This window comes from Aedes aegypti, chromosome 2 (assembly GCF_002204515.2).
Source record: "Aedes aegypti strain LVP_AGWG chromosome 2, AaegL5.0 Primary Assembly, whole genome shotgun sequence".
In the NCBI taxonomy this organism is placed as follows: Eukaryota; Metazoa; Arthropoda; class Insecta; order Diptera; family Culicidae; genus Aedes; species Aedes aegypti.
In genome coordinates this window covers 51,627,394-51,645,441 of record NC_035108.1, presented here as the reverse complement: position 1 = coordinate 51,645,441, position 18,048 = coordinate 51,627,394, and the positions used below count along the sequence as shown (strand labels likewise).

The following is an 18,048-nucleotide window of genomic DNA, read 5'->3' as shown; positions in this document are numbered from 1 at the left end:
CTCAAAGGGATTTGTTTCTTCAGCAACATCCTCCATTAGGATTTGAAGAATGAGTTTTCAATATGGGATGATAAGTTTTTTCTTACATTACAGTAATAGCGTGTTTGAAACATTTCTCAAAAATTCTTCATAGTAATTTCCATATATACCTACATTGTCTTTGGGCCACCTTTAAATCACCACCTAGAAAGCTGAAAATTTCACAGAACACTATTTTTATGGTAACGATGCTAAGGAGCATATGGGAGATTGGATTTTCAAACAGTTTTCAAATTTGAATCGCCCTAATGTACATATGTTTGGATGTATATTTAAATGAATGTACGTATGTATATCTGTAAGTAAACATTTAAGTATACTAGGATTACTGGAAAATAGATATTAGTAAAGATTTCAGCGCATTTTTTCAAATGCGACCAGTCATTTTAGAAAACTGTTATCCTTCTTTAAGTATTCACCTATTAGAATAACAAATAAAGCAACTATTTCCAATAAAAAAAAATTATCAAGATTTGTAATTTATGTGCAAGTATGAAATACATTTGAAAAGATTCCAGTATTTCACTTTTGTATCTACGAGTAAAAAGAGAAAATTCGCATAATATATGATCTCGTCCTAAAAGCCATAGGTGACCAAGTGTGTAGCTTGTTATTACTGAGCAAACGAATGGATTTACACTTTATTTCACAATGCTACGATGAAGAGAAGATCCTCCTCTGTCTCCCAGCGGTATCAGTTTTATTTTTATTCGTTTATCTGCTTAATAACAACGAGCTACACACTCAGTTACCAATGGTTTTAAGGGTGAAGATACATAGAGGCCAAACCTCGAATTCTCAAAAGCACAAGTCTAGAGAAGCAGACAACCGGTAACTCACTGGTCACTCACTGGTGGCGGCCGATCAATAAAATGTTCGACGTAAAAGGTTGTCTGGTTCTCTAGATTTGTGCTCTTGAAAATTCGAGGTTTGACTTCGATGCATCTTCACCTTAGGACGAGATCATAAGTTATGCGAGAAATATTTCCTAATAACTTTTTACATCATTATGATCAATTTAGGTACGATTTTCAAGGGCTTTTGTGGAAAATAATTATAATGATGCTTGAAACAGTTTTGCGATTATGCGTATATCATATGTCATTTATGCTTATTACAGCTCTTTTGACCAAGAACAACTTTAATTTCCATGAAAAGGGAATTCAAATGGTTGATCTTGCAGTTTGTCCCGTACCTCCATACGTTCCATGCAATGTGCGTCGGTACAACAACACATATCCATAAACACTTTACACAAAATTAAAAAAAATGTTCTGGACCCCCCGACCGATTATTTTGATATTGGTCGGAAATGAAAGAGAAAAATCTAATTGTTTTTAGTATGAAATTTCAGACTTGCCTATTTTTTTGTAATAAAGTTGCTCCACAAAGACACCGTGAGCTTAATAAGCAAGAAAATATGAAACTTTCTTAGGGTGTTCGTTTTACCCCCAATTTCCTACGTGATATCTTGATACTGAACGTCATACTTCTTATTTCCAGTGAAAACTAGATGCAAGGTTTTTGCTATAAAGAGAGTCTTTGTCTCGAGTTCGTCAAAAATCAATTGTGTTCTAGAGTTAGTGTTTATTTGGAAGGAAAGTTTTAATTTTACAGAAATTTTCCCATAAATTTTGCCTGAGTTTCTATTTTTTGATTGTTTTGAATTTTGCATTCTACCAGGCTTTTTTTCAAATTGTTCAGAAATTCATCCACGGTTTTTAGAGGAATCCGTCACAATGCTGTCTACAATCGAATATTTTCGCTTGTTTCATTCCACAGATTTGTTAATAAAAATGCTTCAAGTAATTTGTTTTGTATCTCTACTTCAAAATCTTCAATGAGTTTTGTCCAGTCCTCATAAACAGGAATTTCGCTAGAAAATATATAAAAAATGATGTCACGAGTTTGTTTTCCGGAGTTCATGTATTTGACAAATGGGGACGGACCTGGTGTAGTGGTTAGAACACACGCCTCTCACGCCGAGGACCTGGGATCGAATCCCATCCCCGAGATAGTCACAAAAAATTTCAGTGACGACTTCCTTCGGAAGGGAAGTAAAGCCGTTGGTCCCGAGATGAACTAGCCCAGGGCTAAAAATCTCGTTAATAAAGATAGAAGATAGAAGAAGAAGTATTTGACAAACTTCTAGATTTTTCTAGACTGAAATCAGGAATATAAAATAGTTACCAATACTTAGCTAATATTCGCCCCCAGAATAACAAATTAATTGAATTTTCAATGCGTTATTTAATTGAACATTGGTTAATATCCAGATAGAACGTGACCAATTCCGAAATAGGGTGAACAAAAAAATTGCAACTTTGCAATACTTTTATTTGAAAAACTGATTTTTAATTTTCTTGGACGAAATGAAAGCTGAAATTTTCACTTAAAAAAAAAATATAAAATTTAACAAAAATTGTTTTTTACATGAAAAAAAAAATCAAAATTTTCCATTTTTTCGTGTTTTGAAGGCCTCGGGACAATTGCTGTTCTAATTTTTTTTTTTGAAAGTTCAGAAAATTTTACGTTTACTGTCAATTTTTCAACGATGTGTTTTTTAGTATTTGAGATATTTTTTTTTTTTTTGAAAACACGTTATCGGGGCACGTAATCGAATAAAACGTTTAGGTTGATTGAAGCAAATTTATTAGTAGTAGTAATTGCACTGGTAAATTTCAATATAATTAATGTAGCCTTGGAGGGTAATGTTCAGCTTAGTTAATGTCAGATAAATGTTACTCACGAACAAAAGCAATACTGCCCATACTCGCAAAACAGTCCCATTTGAATTTTCGTCACTTTTGAGTTTTCTTCATGAATCATGTTAATTATTAGTGTACTTCTTGGTATCGTACTCAAAATTGTGTGTTTGTATGGAAAAAATACGAAAAAAATACCAAACCATGTGCGTCCCATATTGAAAGTACCCGCATAACAGTCCCACTACTAGATTACAACGAAATTCAAGCAAACTTATTCCTGATATGATTTTTGTAATATTGCATCATAGTTTTCATCCGATAAGAAAAAGGAATACAGGTCGGACTCGATTATCCGGAGTATCGATTTTTATTTCACTCCGGATAATCGAATCCTCCGGATAATCGAATCACTAAGAAAAAAATTGAAATCTTCGACAAGAGAACTTAAATATTACCTTTTTTCGTTGTTTTATCTATATGATGCGGTGGCGTAGCCAAAAAAATATTTCTAGGGTACACTGTAGAGGGTTTTATAAGAAAAAATAATTTTTGATCAGCATGCACAAAAAAACACTTTTTCAAACCCACCTTTCCTTAAATACGTTCAAAACTGCAAAATCATTCTTATTGTATATTGCAATACCAAATTATCTCAGATTTATGCATGAAAATTGAAAAACAAGAACATCAAAAAACAAATTCCGGATAATCGAGTCTAAAATTCCGGATAATCAAATCCCGGATAATCGAGTCCCCGGATAATCGAGTCTCCGGATAATCGAGTCCGACCTGTACTAAAAATGACAGTGTTTTAAACCATCTTTATTCCATAAAAATATTGTTCTTGTTTGACATGACTCGATTCTTTCTCAGAATGTATCTGGTGCGATAAATGATAGAAACATCTAAATGTTAATCCTTGCGAGAGGCTAAACAAAAAATAAAATAAATAGCTTCTCCAAGGCAAGCCTACAGCTGTCATTACTCTCGTCCTCCTACCAATTTTGAACGAAATCTCCGGTATATTCATCTTCCACCGACATGGAGGGTAAGACTTATTGGGCCAACATAGGAATACGCGCATCACAACTGGTAAAGTCGACATGTCAAACTGTGTGTTAGCGATATCTAATGAGAAGAAATAAGAAGTCAGCATTATGTATATCTAAGAAATATCCAACAGCTGTGCCGGAATCAGACTAAACAAAATAAGCTGCAGGAGTATATATGTTTCAAATCCAACATAAAGCTGCTGCATGTGAATCCAGAATACTTTTCTTATTGGCCTGCCGCAACGCTTCCAGCAAACCCAGGAATGTCTTCAGTACTGTCACACCACCGTATAGTTTAATATTTTGTTGGAACTATTGAAATTAAAAGTTGAGAGCCCTAACGGTAGCAAAAGAAAAAGTGCCTTGGAATGTGTAGTAAACTTGGCATTAAATGTGTCAAGGTGCGCGATAACAAAGTAAGCGAGCCCCTAATAATGGGACTGGTATGCGAGTATATAAGAATTTGGTGAGAAAAGTACTCAGATAACGTGTCCCATTAGCTAGTATCTTGGATTTGTACATTGTAAATAATCGCATTAATAATATGCTAGTTGTTGAACATTTTCTTATACTGCATTGATAATGTGACGAGTAACCCCATCTGATTTTTCTGCTCCCAGCAGCGGCGTTACGAAAACTTTTTCAATGATGTTCAGATGCGTTTTTCTCGAAATGATGATTTTCCTAATGGGACTGTATTGCGAGTATGGGCAGAATATGACTTACAAGTAACACGGTAAAAAAAATAAATTCATAAATCGGCCAAGATAACGTCTAATTATGGTTTTATGCAAAAATATACTATTAATTGATATACACGGCAACACGTCAATGAACTACAAAGGATGAATAGGGATTAAATGTATAGAGATAGGGAAGGCGTACCAGTTATCGCCATAGCACCAGTTATGGCTATATTGACAAAAAAATGAAAAAATAGAGTATTACCATCAATTATAACAGTATTTAATAAGCAGTTGTCATAAGCAAGGCTATTTTTTACATTTTCGGCCAATTTACTACAGTTATCCTTTCTTATTTCTAGTGTTTTTAAGTATTCTCATTTCCGAAGTAACCATATCCACTGCTATCTTATGGATTCGTTATCACACAAGCCAGTTTTTAATAACCTGTTTGAGCGGCTGTGATTTTTTAAAATGACTAATTTTTTTACAAGGATATTCTAAGAATCAATGAAAATACTTAAGAATATCAATTTTATATTAAAGAGTCCGAATATCTACAACAACTGGTGTTTTATGCACGGACAAAGTTAAGCCATAGTGTTCCCTATTTCGCAACATGCGAAGTGGATCAAAGCTAGCGAGAAAAATATTAGTAGTAGTTTGTCACAACAGATGTAAAAAATCTGAAAGCGGTGTCGTTTGCTTCGAAAGTTTAGTGCTGTATCCATTAATTCTGCCAGTGTTTTTTGTAAAATATTATCCAGGTATGTTGAATTCTCTAATTAGGTAATTAATGTTCTATTGAAAGCTAAAAATCTGTTCTTTAGGATGGTTAAAATTGCTAAGCGACGTATGAGTATCAGCGCAGTGAGACACACGGAGGAGACGATTCAAAAATGCATGGAATATGTTAAATCCGGAAAGAAATCCATGTATGCGGCCTGTAAGCTACTAAAGCTGCCCATGTCCACAGTGCGATATAGAATGAGTGATCGATGGAAGCATAAGAACGTTTCGGGACCTCGATCCGTTTTGACAAAGGAGGAGGAACAACAGATTGTTGACTGGCTGATTGGGATGCAAGAGCGCGGGTACCCGATTACAAAGAACGGTTTGAAATTCAAAGTTGGAGAGTTTTTATCAGCTAATCCACGGGAGACACCATTCAAAAACAATCGCCCTGGTAAGTCTGGAAATATTGCGGAAATTTAGGCATTAGAGGTGCGTTCCAAACGCATGTTATAATGTGATGTTTTACTGTTCTAGGACGCAAATGGTTCGGTGCATTTATGCGTCGTAATCCAGGGTTTTCTCTGCGGACTCCGGAAACAGTGTCTTCTGCAAGCGCCAGAGTTAGCGAGGGAGATATTCGAGGCTGGTTTCGCTCCATTAGGGGCTGGCTTGAGAAGCATGATATGTTGGAGATTTTGGATTGCCCGGAGCGTGTTTTTAATGGAGATGAAACATCCTTTTACTTACATCCAAAGTCCAAAGAAGTGCTCGCCAGGACTGGATCGCGCAACGTCTATGAGGTCGAACAAGCACCAGGAAAGCAAAACGTTACGGTTATGTTTGCTTTTAGCGCTGCTGGATGTATTGTACCTCCTCATGTCATCTTGCCAGGGAAACGCCTCCGCAAAGAAGTTATTGCAGGATTTCCAGACGCCTGGGGGATTGGCCAAAGCGAAAGAGGTTGGATGGATGTGAACAATTTTCGTTCTTACATCCAGAACATCCTTCATCCTTTCCTGGTACAACAGAATGTAGTGTTCCCTGTTATTTTTTTCGTCGACGGCCACGCATCCCACAAGTCTTTGGAAGTAGCAGACCTTTGCCTATCGCTAGGAATAGTATTAATTTCCCTTTATCCGAACACAACCCACATAACACAACCTGCAGACGTCGCGGTGTTTAAACCGCTGAAGGACGAATGGAGACGGGGAGTAGAACAGTGGCGTTCAGACCATCATGGAGAAATCCTAACATTGGTACATTTCGGTAAAGTATTAGCACAAACTGTTGTACAAGGTATAAAACCTGCAAGCATTAAAAATGGATTCAGGGTTTGTGGATTGTGTCCATTTGAACCTGATAATGTGGACTACAGCAAGTGTATCGCGCGGACATGCAATGCTCCCGAAGAATCTGAGGCCTCGAATCACGAAATTGATCCGCCAGCTGAATTGGAACCTTCACCATTATCACCTCAACATGATTCATTCACCACTGTTGATCTACAATCCTCCACGCTGAATACACGAGACAATACAGCTGTGTCCCTTCAAACAACTGATGAATGTGTGTCTGTTCACATAAACAAAATTATCCAAGCTGTAGATATGATTGGACCTCAAACAATGAGCAGAATTCAAGGAAATGTTGGCCTCCTTTCTCGAGATGAGCGGACTATTCGATTCTTTTATCAAGAATTTGTTAGACCATACATCAGCGTAACAAATTGCGACACGGTAGATGGTGAAGATATCAACAGACTCCAGATAGCTTCCGACATACTTGTTCCTGATATGGTGACCGATCCAGCAGCAATTGATGATAGTATTCTTATGTGCTCGATTGCTGCAACGAGCAACGACGAGGAAGAATCAGTTGCATTTGATAATATGAATCTACCTCATGAAATCCCTCCTATTGTAATTGAGGTGCCAGCTGATACTTGGAACCAATCACTCAATTCGTCGCAAATGGAAACAGAGGATATCATCTATTGCCAACTCAACAATGAATCACCTACTAACAATTCAACGCAAAATGCTGGAAATGATCATGCGATAAGGAATAATGAAGGTATGATGTTCAGAATATTAAATATAAAGTACTTTAATACCCTTTGCTTATATTTTAGCTGATAATTGCTCAGAATACCGTCGCACTATTGATGCTGAGTTTGAAGATAACATACAACGCGACAAAGATTCAATTCACCCTGAAACGTCTCCGACAGATTCTGTAGCAATGATGTCTGGACCGGCCCGAAGACTATCAGAGTTTTTGAAACTACCACCTACACCACGACGTTCTACGAAGCATCGTAATTACTCGAAGCAGTATTACCCAGTTTTAACAGCAAAGGAACGGCTTGATGAAATGCGGAAGAAAGAAGATGAAAAACGTGTCAACGAAAACCTAAAAGTACAAAGAGCAAAAGATCGTGAAGCAATGAAGAAGAAGCGTGAAGAAATTAAAAAGGCTAAGGCTGAGGAACGTGAACGTAAAAAAGTAGAAAAAGAGCAGCAAAAAGAACAAGCAAAATCTAAGGCTAAGGCCAAACGTAGCAAACAATCAAAAAATTTGATTGGATGATGTTGTTACCGTGACTGTATGAATCGATTACTTACATTCAAATAAAATATAATATGTACACATTATTAGTTTTGTTTTACTTGAAATTTGAAAAACTCCAACAATCACTGTAAAAGAAACAACTACTAAGTGCATTACCTAAAATTTTAAAATTTTAAAGTTCCCTCTTCGTACGGAATCTTTGTATATTTAGTACTTTACTTGTAAGAAAATCGAGTACCTAATGGACGATCCCCAACAGGGGATCTTTGGTCACTTTAATATCGGTCTGAACCATCACCAAAGTCATCCAATGACGCATGTATACGATGCAACCATTCTTGGGATAATATTTCATCGTCAATCATAAATTATATCGACACTGAAATGCGCTAAAATGAACATGGATGATTTCCTAATATGTTGTATGAATTTATTTGTCAGGCTATCTAAGATCCATAACTGGTACACATGTATAGCGAATTAAGGAACACTATGGCCATAACTGGTACAAAGAAGAGATTATTTAAAATGACGTTAAAACATATATATTAATAGAAATTGTTCAATTAAAGCACTACATCCTTTGAAAAACATAGCATTGTATCTAAAAAATGTATCGTACATGATATCTCTGTTAGATTTCATACTTAAATAGTCATTTATCTGGAATATCACTCTAACTAGTGCGATAACTGGTACACCTACCCTACATTAATAGACATAGCTACTGTAGAATAAGATAAATGGTGAATACTGATAAAATAAAGACACACAAATAAAGGTAAGATGAAATATAACCGATTGTATATTACATAAACATACTACTATAAATAACGGGGTACGGGATGGACCAACAGGGCTCCCGATTAAAGCGATCTGGACAGGGAGCCTGGGACTACCTCCTCCCTGTTGTTAACATTTCGTGGATTGAGGGCGGGCTCTTCGACTCCATCTATTGGGAGTATTCTGTCAATCGAGGGCTTGATTTTACAGTTGTTCGTGAAAACTTTCTTCTGGAAGGAGATTCTTTCCCCTGACACGGGTTTCGTGCAAGTGTCTATGTTTGTGGGTCCGCACATCCATTTTTGGCCCTTCATACAGAAGACTGACTGCTAAGTACAATCTTGATAAAATCGCTTTTCAGATTATTCCAGTGCTATAGGCAGATGCCTTGCTATAATAGATAGTAGAAACATATCATCATCATCATCATATATATTTTTGAAAATAAAAAGTCAGTCATTTTTCATCAACACACACTGTAGGTCTCAGCGCATTATTATTATTTTTTTTTAAATATCTTAACTTTTGAACAGCTCAACCGATTTCCATCCTTTTTTTTTGAAATGAAAGCTTAAGGTTTCAACATTAAAAAAAAAAACGAAACTGTAAAAAAAAAAATACCTGAAAAATATAAAAAATTCCTAAAAAACTAGAATTTTTCATATATCTTTATGTAAAAAAATTTTTTTTAGAGTTTTATATTTTTCTGAAAAGTTGAAATCTTAAGCTTTCATTCCAGACAAAAGGTTGGAAATCGGTTGAGCTGTTCGAAAGTTATGATTTTTTTAGTTGAAATCTTTAGCTTTCATTCTGTCCAAGAAAATTGAAAATCGGCCAAGAAGTTCAAAAGTTATAATTTTTCAAAAAATAAAAATATTGCAATTTTTCTGGTCATCTTATTTCGGAAATGGTCACCCTAATCAAAAAATCCATTAACACGTATATCCTTATTTCGGATAAGGAACAAAATAGCAAATTTTCACGGAATGCAGTGACCAACTCGATCGATTTTTCATGGAATGGCTGTATGTCTAGTATTCATTGCATTCTTTTCCATGCATCCTCTTACTTCGAACAAAAGACCGATAGGCCAATAAAACAAAATAAAATATGATTATCACGGTCACAGTGATCTATGTTTAAATATAAAGGACACTTTAGATTGCCACAAACGCGTTCCATATCGCTTCCTGCGAGGATATCTTGTTCAAATGCTCTTTCAAACTAGAAAATCCAATATAGAAGACTCCAGTTGCCTGAGCACATTTTTTGGATTTTTTTTATAGAGTTGACAGCCTTGAAGTGTATGATAAAACATCGATTTTGCTTGGATTTTGTTCTGCGAAAACGGAGAGATTGTCACTACGCTCAAAATAGGAATCACAAACCGGAATCATAGATCTCAGCCCAGTCCGTCTGAACAAAAATAGTGCACTACTAAGATATGCAAATTTTTGCCATCAATTTTCGATTTCCGACTACTGTGGGCCAAGGTCAAGGCAGTTCAAAAAACTAGTTTTGGAACATTGATGAGCTGGGCAATAAATTTAGTAAATTCGTGTTTTAACTCTATTGCTGGGACGAACGGAAGGAAATGAAGATCAAGCTAAGATTAAGAGAGCCAGACTATTTGCTTTTGCAGTGTTCAAGCTGCCTGTGCTTTATCCTACGCGGCAAAAGCTGCACTCAAAAAGTCGAGTGATAAATCTGTAACACTTTGCTCATTTCGGCAATTTCGTGTTGCAGATAGATATGTATGTCGGTTGTTTCGACACATGTGTTGAATATTTTCAATTTAGAGCAATACATTTGTATTTTTTTTCGATTTTTTATACAAAATCTCGCATAACTTATGATCTCGCTCTAAAAGCTATTGGATACCGAGTGTGTAGCTCGTTGTGCTTAAGCAAATGAATGGGATGATATAAAAACTGTCACCACTGAGGGATAGAGAAGAATCTACTCTTCATCGTAGCATTGTCAATAACGTGTCAATCCAATCGTTTGCTCGGTAACAACAAGCTATACACTTAGTTACCAATGGCTTTTAGGGCGAGATCATAAATTAAACGAGTAATGGTCAACTTCAGAGGCTTAGGTTATTTGTGGACCGATTTGAATGACATTTCCATAGCACGTCAGACACAACTTGGATTTCAACATATATTTTTGAATGATTTTTTTCAATCGTGAGTTCAAAAGTAATAACCGTTTGACTAAAATGAACTTTTTGAAGAATCTTAATAATTGACATAACTCAAAAAAATTAAGGAATTCCTTCATACTTCAGAAAAGTTGTAGATTTAGACAACATGGATATGAAATGTGCAGTAAAATCCTTACGATAGATCACCCAAACTATTAACTTAATTATAGGCCTTACATGTTTTTCCTCAGCTTTGTAAGTGTTCATGTCTAAAAGATGATACATTCTTATGTTGTTAAACTACATGGATTTCAAACTAAGTCTAAAGAAGGAATGTTCGAACTTTTTTGGATGACTTGGCGGGGTTGTTTAGGACACCCAGTTCCTCAAGGAAAGTAGCCACTATATTAACAGTACTGATTTTGTGATTCAAGATATTCTGAATAATTTTGCCACAAGCCAGTCTGTTTCAGATATTCGGTTCCTTAAGGTGACACATCTCGGAATCCAAACATGGCAGGTACAATGGCCGGTTTGTGCCCCTACTCACGATTTCAAAGGCACTAATATACTGAAATAATGAACGTACAAAGTCAATCTTCTTATTTTAAGCTTTCTGCTAGTGCACAAAGCTAAAATAGAAATTGCATTGTAGTTTGATGGTTCTTTCGCGAGATTTGTGCCTTCAAAGTTTTGGTTCATTATTGAATTTTGATTCCAAGCTGTTTCACCTTAGGAAAAGTGGCCACTATATTGGAATAGAAGGAATTATTGAAAAATTAGATACCAATCTTTTTAAAACCATTCTTGCAGGAATTTCAGTTGAAATCAGTTTGAAAATGAAGTCAAAATTTCCAAATGAAATCAAAAGAATAAATTGGGAAACAAGTGGTGTTTTTGATGGTTGGCAATGTTTCTAGTGGAGCTTCTTCCCAGAACATTACCTTTTTCTATGATGTTCAAAAAGCCTTCCTTTTTTCCTATAGGGTTGTAGAAAATACATGACAAACAATTCTTAATGTGCTTCTGTACATATTTTCTAATATATGAAAACCAAAAATTCTTCTTTATTTTAACTATTGTTTTTTTCTATTCCTATATGTCCACAGTTGTCATGGTACATCCTCAAAATATTATCAATCATATTTTTAGGAACAACTAATAGATTCTTGCTTTTATCTCTCCTAAATAAAATACCATCTAATAATAAGAAATTTGGAAAAGAAGAAGTTTTCAATATTTGTTTTATCTTTTTCAATTTAGAATCTTGTTCTTGAGCTAACATAATATTGCGTTCTATTTGAGATTCATCAATTATTCCAATATTTTTTTCTCTAATGTCTCCCGGTGTTGATTACAATTACCTTTCTTAGTCATATGCATCCAACTTAACACATCAACGTGTTTCATTTTTTCCTCCTTTCTGTATTCTTATTCAAAATTCTAGTTTTCTAAAAATAAGGCCCATCTATTTATTTTAGGATTCATTTCTCTTTTCTTATGCATTACAGTCAGTGAAAATTTTGAAGCTCTTTCCAGCATGGAATCTTTTAATAGCAGGAATCACAGCTAAGGTTTCTAATTCAAAACTGTGAAGTTTTGACTCATACTGATCTGTTTTCTTGCTAAAGAAACTAACCGGATGAAATTTACTATCTGACTGCTTTTGTAGTAAAATGGCACCAAACCCAAATGAACTAGCGTCACAGTGAAGCTCAGTATCAGCATGAGGATCAAAAATAGTAAGAATTGGAGCTGAAATCAATTTATCTTCCAAAGATTGAATGCAGCAATTTTTTCTTTTTCAAAATGGAATACTGAGTCTTTTTTAAGTAAACTATATAATGATCTGGCAATAACAGCAAAATTTTGGATAAAAATAGACCAGTAAACCTATGAACTTGTTTACTATTTTGAGGGATTGGAAAATTTTTGACTGTTTCTATGTGTGAGTTATTGGGTTTCCTGCCTTTATTATTGATTGTATACCAACATAGTCTATTTCATTGAACAAAAATTTACACTTCTCTAAATAAAATTCTAATAAATGTTGACTTAATATTTCAGAAACCTGTTGTAATACTTTTAAATGTTCTTCAATAGACTTGGTTACTCTAATGAGTTTTTGAAAAAAAAAAAATATATTTATAAAACGTTGAAATACAGCAGGAGCATTGCATAAACCAAAAGGTACTCGTAGATATTCAAATTGATCACTAGGTGTTACAAAAGAAGTAAATTTAGTGCATTCTTTAGAAATTTTAATTTGATGGAAGTCAGATTTGAGATCAAGGATTGAAAAATAGTTTTTGTCTTTCAGATCATCAAATAAATCCTCTATAACAGGAAGCGGAAAATTATCACTAACAGTATCTTTATTCAATTTTCTGTAATCAACGCAAAGCCTAAAATCATCATTTTTCTTTTGAATAAGAACTATTGGACATGAAAAAGGTGAATGGCTCTCTTTAATAATCCCTGCTTTCTAAAGTTCTTTGATTTTTTCATCAACTTTACGTTTTCGTTCATATAACAACCTTCGAGGTTTATAATGAAAAATTTCTCCTTTTTTATATCAATCAACATCTCATATTCAACTTTTGGTTTAGACGGTCTCATTTAATCTACATACAGGGTTCGAAAAATTTCTAAAAATGTTGCCAAATGATCTTCTGATATATTACCTATTTTCAAATTTTCATTTATGTGGGAGTTAATAGTATACAAATCATTTCTATGTACCTTATTTTCAGGGTTTTCAGGTTTCAAATGATCAGGATCAACTGAGTAAATTTTAATATCATTCTGTATTATCGTCTGAATGCTGGGCTTCATGTTGACATCTCGTCCAATAATTGCATCGATGAGGTTTACAAGTTATCCGGAACTACAATGCTGAAATCAATATTTTGAATAAGAATTTTGTTGGTGAATATTCCTAAAATCTTGAGCCGTTTCCCACCGATACCTCGAAAACTTTTGTTATAATTTATCTTTTTAATATCTTTAGCATTTATCAAACCTCGACGTATCAGTGAGATAGGGCTTTCTGTGTCAAAAAGTGCTTTTAGGTTAGGTTTGTACAATTATTGATTAGCGTTATCTTTACCAAACCGTCACATTTGAATTGTCCGTCATATTGTTTTGAATCCTGGTCGTTCAAAACATGGATAGTCTCGTCAGTTGATTTGATTGGCTTTTCTCCAAATTTTCTTCGTAGTTTCATAAATTTCATCTGGGCTGGCTTTGCTCCTCAATAAGTTCTACCGCAAAATTTCCGGGTTGGTTTCACGCAAAACAAAACAAACGTCTTCCTCATTGGTGCTGGATTAAACCGTATCAATCGAAATGCTTGTACTACTTCATTTTCGATTTGAAAATTTTGCATTCTGGCTTGGTTTCTGAGAGTTTGATCTTCAATGCCTTCTACCAACTATTCAACTAGTTCTTTCTCCAGTGAATTGAGCTTCCGTGCAAGTAAACGCTTTTTTCCTTACGTTCTATTTTAAAGGCACTCTGTGCTCGTGGCCACTACTATGCCGGAATCAGTTCATCTGTATCTTCTTTATCGATACAGATCTATTTTCAACTAATCTATATTTACATCTACTTTCTCTTCTGCTCTTTTACTCTCACACCGAGCAGGTAGGAAAGTGCTCTGCGGATAATCCAATCGATTTCCATAAGCCATAGTCCATTGCTGTTGTGGTGGTTAATTTTTGCTGTGTTCCTGAATCGTTTGAGGCTAGCTGCCTTCGAAGAGGGTCAGTTTGTCTCAGTCACCATCTGATACTGACGGAGGATGGATGTGTTCCCCAAAGCACGGTCCTTCGTGCGGCGTCTTCTGATGGCTTTTTTTTGTGGAGGGGCTGGGAATCGAACCCATGACCTTCCGCTTGTGAAGCGAAAGCGTAACCTACGGAAGATAAATGCTTTGACTGGTAATATTCTTCAAACGGTTCTCTTTCTGACCAGGTTTGCCTAGCAAGTGGGTTTCGCAGTTCGTATACGTTGATGTTGATCGTGAACATAGCTTGTAAATTTGCAGTCAGTTCTTCATAGCTTCTTATCATGAAATCCGAGTTTGAATGTAACCAATGTTGGACTTTTCCTTTCAATAACTTGAATAATACTATCTTCATTGTATGGTCGCCGACATTGAGCGCTTGTTTAGTATTGAATAAAATGTTTAAGAAATGATTCACATCTTCATGATATTGACCCGAAAACGTCGGTAACATCGAAGAAATTTCTTCAAGGCGTAGAATATTGCTTGAAATACTTGACACTGGTAACGAGGCTGCAACCGAGACTGGATTTTCAGACAAATTCGTTCCAATATCTCTTGAATCTCCTGATCCTCTTCCGGATGTAAATTGTTATCCGTTTGAAATAACCATACGAGTTGTTTCTTGACGTTGAGCGGAGTGTCCAACCCCTAGAATGAATTCCGTTGGTCTTGATTCGTTGGTTTTTCCACATTGAGCCTTCCATCCCCAAGAATGGATTCCGCAGGTTTGTTCCCCGAAGTTCGAGCAGCATTAACGTCTTCCAGAACGATTTCTGCTGGTTTGGATCCGGAAGATTGCATTTCTTCAGTAGTCTTCTGGCTACACACTTAGATCGAATCACCGAATTCGGTAATCTCATTACCGAAATCTCAACAGCTGAATGATCGGTAGTCAATTCGGTGAACGAATAAATTACTGACCAATCGGATTTGGACCTCAGCTGTCAAAACTACCGAGTGTTCGGTAAACGTTCACCGTAGTTTCGATGCACTGGATTTTTTCCTCCAGAATAATAAAAAATTTGGTATGAAAAAAAACGACGTAGACATATATTTCACAATGGCTCACTTTTATTTTACCTTACAATACTATAAACATGATTGGATAATCAGGGATCAAGCAGCATAAATCAAACAATTATGCTATGTTACGGGGGCTCGTAGTAGACTGCGGGAGAGCTGCGGTGAAGCAGCGGTCGTTGCATACCTGTCGCAAATAATTATGTTAGTCCACATGTGAATCATTTTTTGAGTTATCTTTCACTCATCTTAATTGTTTTTTCATGTTGAGTAAACACTTTTTGTACTAAAAGAACTGGAGCATGAATTCCACCAACAACTGAATAACGACAGAAAAAACCATAAATAATTTGACGCTGTCACTCAGCCGAATTACTAAATTCGGTAATTTAGCCCGTAGTTTACCGAAATTTCAGTTTTTTGTTACCGTTTTCGGTAATCCTGTATATTTACCGACGGTTCGGTGATTTTTTTGACAGCTCAAAAAGAGAAGACCGGTATTTTCGGGTGTCAAAAACTCGTAGATTACCGAAACATCGGTGTTTCCGTGAATTGTAGATCTGTTTCGGTAAATTTATTTACCAAATTCTCACACTCTGTTCGAGTGTGTACGTAAAAACATCTTGCCGGTAATCCCACTTCTGGTGTTGTAAGAAATTAAAAGACGATGGTCTCTTGCCAATGGTTTATTTCTTAATGGTTGTCGTTTTGTCATTTTGTCATGTCAAAGCCTACTTAATTTAGAAACATTCACCACAGCCTATTACAATAAGTTTCCGGTCCATAGAGGACATGTCTCTAATTTCATAATCTAATATCACGTTTCAGAAAAAAAAATTACCTTTATATGAGTGGCATTCCGCCCTTGGCGTTTTCTCCACACAGTTACTCAATGATTCTTAAAACCGTCTAGTGTCCGGACAGAGGTTGTCTGGCCATACAGGACTCACTCCTTTTTAAAAATCAATTAAAACATTCAATTTAGTGTACCTGTCTAACGATCATTCTTTTTACATGTATTTTCTTCCATATAGGTCCAACCTGCTGCAAACAACCGAAATCCTCTGGTTCTAATTTTACACTAAACTGTTGAAAGCTCTAAAGTAAGTGTTGTGTCCTATTTTTAAACTACTATTAACAAATAACAAAACAAACCGAATAAGTTACATATGTGAATCGATAACAAACGAAATGAAGTGAGGAAATTCAACCAAAGTGTGTGCATTCTAGTTCCATTTATATTTGTTTGTCTTTGTAGAAGTTCAAAACAATATCAGCAGAACGATCGAGTTCTATCCAAACCTTTTCAAAAGCCATTGGAGTGGGAAGTTAACATTCATAGTTTCTAGTTGTTTTGTCGGTAGTTTTCTTCCACTCCCATTTTTTTTTATCTTTTTTTAAATTCTAAATTGTGATAGGACGCATATTAAAACGAATGAGGAAAAAACAGGTATCTTTTTCGAACATTTTGATCAATGCAATAAAAATCAAACGAGAGCTAACGCAGCATCAAGATGACGTAAAGCTACCAACGGAGTTTTTTTTTCTTCGATTTTACAATATAAGTGTAGTGTGGTATCGTGATAAAGGTCACAGGTAGACTGTTCTAGTTGTTACTATGTGATAAAAAAAAGTTCGTAAACGTTTTTGACTGTGCATAACTAAATCAGCTGCTTATAACAGCCAACAACAACCGGTTACTTCTCTTCCTTCCCCTTATTCAACTGTAGACATATAATCGATACAAATTTTTGAGCAGAATGGAATTAACCGACAAGAAAAATCCCCGATTTCCATGTGTAAATACTAGTGAACATAATCTTGTACTATTTATTTTTGTATTATCTTTGAACCTTAGGTTAGCGTGTTGAAAAATTTGAAACCAATAATACACAACTACTAGGTATAACGAATTAGCAATGAGATAAAACGAAGATATGAAGATGAAATAAAACAGAAGCGCTGTAAAATGAATTGAACGAAGTAGTTATGCATTGAGCAGGGGCCGTTTGAAGTTTCGCTGTAAGAACTGCAAAAGAAATCCATCTTTAACCTACACACCCATCGCTGTCGATATTTGAACAGTACCCGTACCTTGAATTTCATCAATTTGAGCACACAAGGTCATCTATGCGCCCATTGCCATCCTATAGTTTTTGTTAAAAGTTTTTACGTTCCTTTCTCTTTCTTTATTCGATCGGAGGACCCCAATGATAGGTCATAAAAGTGTGTTCAATTTACATGACCATGATCGTGGAGCACCTGCACTGTTGTTGGGGGCGCTTCTGCTTCGTGCGCCCAATTGATGAATACTTTGCTTTTTGTTGGTCCGGGGTATTTTTTCGGGTTTGTTTTATTTCGCGTGTGAAACGAGTGGGTACTGGTCAAGTGTGCTCTTTTGTATTTGAGACAAGGTGATTTAATTATTGTTTAAAAAATGAACGATCGCCGACTGGTTGTTTGATACAATGATACATGATACCGCTAACGTGATATGATCAATAATTTGTATAGTTGTGGT

General features: G+C 35.5%; 2 protein-coding genes across 2 annotated transcripts in view; both read left to right on the top strand.

Annotated features, from left to right (window-relative positions):
- The window catches only part of LOC5564100 (bladder cancer-associated protein), a 31,088-nt gene extending 13,582 nt beyond the window's left edge, over positions 1–17,506 (top strand). Inside the window, exon 2 of the mRNA XM_021840830.1 lies at positions 16,562–17,506. The gene's annotated coding sequence lies outside the window, so the exon portion shown is untranslated. The remainder of the gene's footprint in view (positions 1–16,561) is intronic.
- On the top strand, positions 5,314–7,871 carry LOC110676800. Its single transcript, XM_021845997.1, has 3 exons — positions 5,314–5,668; positions 5,752–7,290; positions 7,349–7,871. Exons 1-3 carry the CDS (start codon positions 5,314–5,316, stop codon positions 7,804–7,806), a joined length of 2,352 nt encoding a protein of 783 aa, XP_021701689.1. The 3' UTR covers positions 7,807–7,871.
- Positions 17,507–18,048: the final 542 nt, after the last annotated feature.